Genomic DNA, 3,417 nt, shown 5'->3' on the forward strand with positions numbered 1-3,417 from the left:
CCTCCAGCTCTTCCCTCACCTCCTCCTCCGCACCACCTGGGGCAAGCACAGCCCAGCTGGAATTTCAGCCCCGAGGTGGCTGCGGGGTGAAAGCCAAGCCAGCATTGTGCGGGGCCAGCGAGCGCTGCCTGTGCGGGTTCAGCCCGAGGACACAGCGCTGGGATTGTCTCGTCTAATCCTCAGACAAAAGGACTAAACGAGCTTGGTTAATGCCTGTTGTTGTCTGAGCGGTTTCACACCTGCGGGACACATCCTGCAGCCAGAAGGGAATAAAGACACCCGGGCAGGGAGCTCAGCACTGGGAAGCACCAGCTCACTCCAGGCAATCTCCATCCCAGACATCCCATTCCATTGGCATGAATGGAGCAGTGGGAAGACCTGGATGTGGCTTCTGTAAATGCATCTCGAGCACCTTGAAGTCTCTGAGGAATCAGCACACGCAGCTGCTTGGGCTTCCACAAGGCAAAGGACAAGGATCTTACCAGCTCAAGAAGCCCTGGAACAGGACTGAGGGCCTCCCTCAGAATCCATCAGAAGGAAAATTCCCGTTTTCATCCCAAAACCCAGGATGGAGCTGCTGTGGCCACAGGAGGAGTGGGGAATGTAAGACAGTCCTGGCAGAGCTCTCACTCCCAGTCCCTTGGCCTTTGTTTTTCAAGAGCAGAGTGTATTCCACATTCCGGAATTCCTTCTACACAACCTTCTGGAGAACAGAGTAGTTTCATGGAAGAGGGAAACCGCACAAACCACCAGAGGGTTTCTCAGCCGGACCCCAGTGCTGTGACCCTTTTGGCTGTTATTCCAGGGATGACCAGCTGTGCTGAAGGTTTGGATTGGGAGCCAGTGGCAGTGACACAGTGCTGAAGGGTAGCAGCACCAGGACACCAGTTCCCAAAGCTACAGCCCAGCTGGAGGAGCTGGAAGGATTCCTGCCTCAGCACATGGAGAGAGGGAAATGTCCTCCTCCATCCCCAGATGGACCCAGCATTATCCACAAATCCCACTGCACTTCTTTTCCCTGTTCATTCCAGGAGAAGAGACCAGATTTGTTCCCCCATCTGGTGCACATTCCCAGTACATAAGGAGGAGTTTTGTTTCCAGTACATGTGTCGGATCATGACCTCAGGGGGAAAGAGGAATCTGCATTTCCAGAAGCCACATGTAAATTCCCATTCCTGGCACTGCCACACACAGCACAAAGGCACCCAAACCAATGAAGATTCCATATAAATTGTTCACAGGATACACATTCCAAAGGGACAAGTCCAAATACTACAAATTTAACAGAATAGGCTTTTAAAATCAGTGTATTTAACCGTTAGAAACAGACACATACAGAAAGAGGAGGCCAAGCCCCAGGTCCCTGCTCCCCCAGCCAGTGCTGCCTCCATGCACTGGGAATGTTCCCGTGGATATCTTTGCTGGCAAGGGCCCGAGACAGTTGACAGCTGATTCCTGGCTGTGTGCAGGGCTGGGGCAGAGCCACAGGCCCAGGACAGCTCTTTCAGAGTGTCTGACTTAACGGAAAGGCATTGAGAGACAGAGGTTGTCTGTGGGTGACATCAGAGCAAGAGAGAGCAAGAGAGCACATGGGCACGGGAAGGACACCACGCCAACACCAGGGAACACTGGGGAGCTGCTCTGTCCCTGCCACTGCAGGAGGAAAGTGTGACAGGTCTGTGGGTCCCAGAGTTAGGATAGAGTTTGGAATTAGCTTGGTCCCATGGAGATCAACATCACTTCATCACTTGACAGACTCAGAGCTAAAAGCAAGGCAGGTTAAGGGCAGCAGAACTGTGTGTTGCACACATGCACTCTCCCTCCCTCTTTCCAGGCTGTCTGAGGTCCCAGCAAGGTCACTCAGGAGCTTTTGCCATCCACCATGTAGTAGCGATACATTAACCCTATGACCAGTGCTCCAAAGATGGGGATGAGCCACGTGGACCAGAAACTGTGGGGAGAGAGAGGAACAACAAACCCAAACATACACCAGTTAACAACTCATTCCCCATGTTCATCACTCACTACACAGAAGTTTTCCTGTGTCCCAGGGCTGACCCCCCAGACCAGGCAGCTCCTGCTGTCCCCACACACAGCCCCCATGAGGAGCCCCTGCAAGTGTGGCCTTGTGCCTTATAAACAGCAGCTGGAGGGATGGAGTTTCCAGCTTGGCACACACAGACACCAATTTGGGGTTTCTGTTGTTGGTTTGGGTTTTATTTTCCTTAAATAAGTCAGACTGCAATTTGTGTTATACAAACAGAGCAGTTGACTCCAGGATGGCAATGGCTGTGGCACAACAAACCACCCTCAGCAGCCTCCTGAGCAAACTCTCCTGCAGCAGCTGCTAAAAAACAGGGCCCTGTGCTGGTTTTAAGGGGTTTTAAACAGAGCTGGTTATGGTAAAACCCCACTAAAACTTTCCCATGGCTGTGCTGTCACCCCACAGCAACCACTCACAGCCCCTGTGTGCAGAGAGCTGCAGCCACAAACACCAACACACAGGGCAGGGAGTTCCAGCCCCTGGATGCTGGTTCTGCCCAGCATGAAGTAGGGAACATGGTCTCACATCCAGCTGCACCCTGGCAGCTCCCTTTGGCAGCTTATTTTGGAGTATCAGCTTGCAGAAGGACTGTGTAGTATATCCCCAGGGATTTTCCTGCCCTTTGGAGTTCACACGCAACTCTACACACACAGAGAGTCCCAACCCCTCCAGTTCTTACTGTTATTTTAAGGAGATACTATACCTTGCTTGGCCTGAGGATGTCATACTTGGATTCTGGAGGAGGAAAGAGGGAGTTAGCAGGGAAAAACGAACATTAAACATGTGCTAAGATGACAAGCCTGAACATGTGATTAAATACAAAGGAAACACCCTCTGCCACCAGGGAGGATGTTTGGGGGATGTTTGCCATTGTCTTCACCTCCACATTCTTTCCATCAAGCCAATCCCTCCCACCCAGTCACCAACTCCAGCCTGGAACTCACACCCCTCTCAAACAAGGCCTTGTTCAGTGCATCACAGTTTTGGGGGCTTTTTTTTTTTGTGCTTCCCCCTATTTATTTGTACATTCCCGATTCTCTCTCTCGCTGCCATCTTTAAATCACACCAGGACCTGCTTTCACAGCAGGTGTTGCCTGCTGGAGAGAGCCCTCAGCTCCACAGAATGTCCGGGAATTCTTCCTCAGAAGAGAAGAATACTTGAGAAAATATATTTAACTTGGATCCAAGGGAGCTGCTTGGATCATCACTGATTTCTGGGCACATTTTTGGCATGTGATTCTGTTTGTGAACTGGAGTTGAACCAACCAACCAATTTTAAGGCGAATATATGCATAATCACACAGTGCACAATCACACAGCCCTGTGGTATAACTCAGGCCCTACCCTGCCTGAGTGATCCTTTCTCTCCCTGC

General features: G+C 51.3%; 1 protein-coding gene across 1 annotated transcript in view; it reads right to left on the reverse strand.

The window, feature by feature from the left end:
- Nucleotides 1–1,860: 1,860 nt before the first annotated feature.
- LOC103802775 (cytochrome b5 type B) overlaps nt 1,861–3,417 on the reverse strand; it is a gene marked incomplete at its 5' end in the record, with an annotated part of 2,786 nt that continues 1,229 nt past the window's right edge. Inside the window, 2 exons of the mRNA XM_009075297.1 lie at nt 1,861–1,951; nt 2,748–2,779. Of these exons, the coding sequence (XP_009073545.1) occupies nt 1,861–1,951; nt 2,748–2,779 (123 nt within the window). The remainder of the gene's footprint in view (nt 1,952–2,747; nt 2,780–3,417) is intronic.

The sequence above is a fragment of the Acanthisitta chloris genome, unplaced genomic scaffold (genome assembly GCF_000695815.1).
Source record: "Acanthisitta chloris isolate BGI_N310 unplaced genomic scaffold, ASM69581v1 scaffold12765, whole genome shotgun sequence".
In the NCBI taxonomy this organism is placed as follows: Eukaryota; Metazoa; Chordata; class Aves; order Passeriformes; family Acanthisittidae; genus Acanthisitta; species Acanthisitta chloris.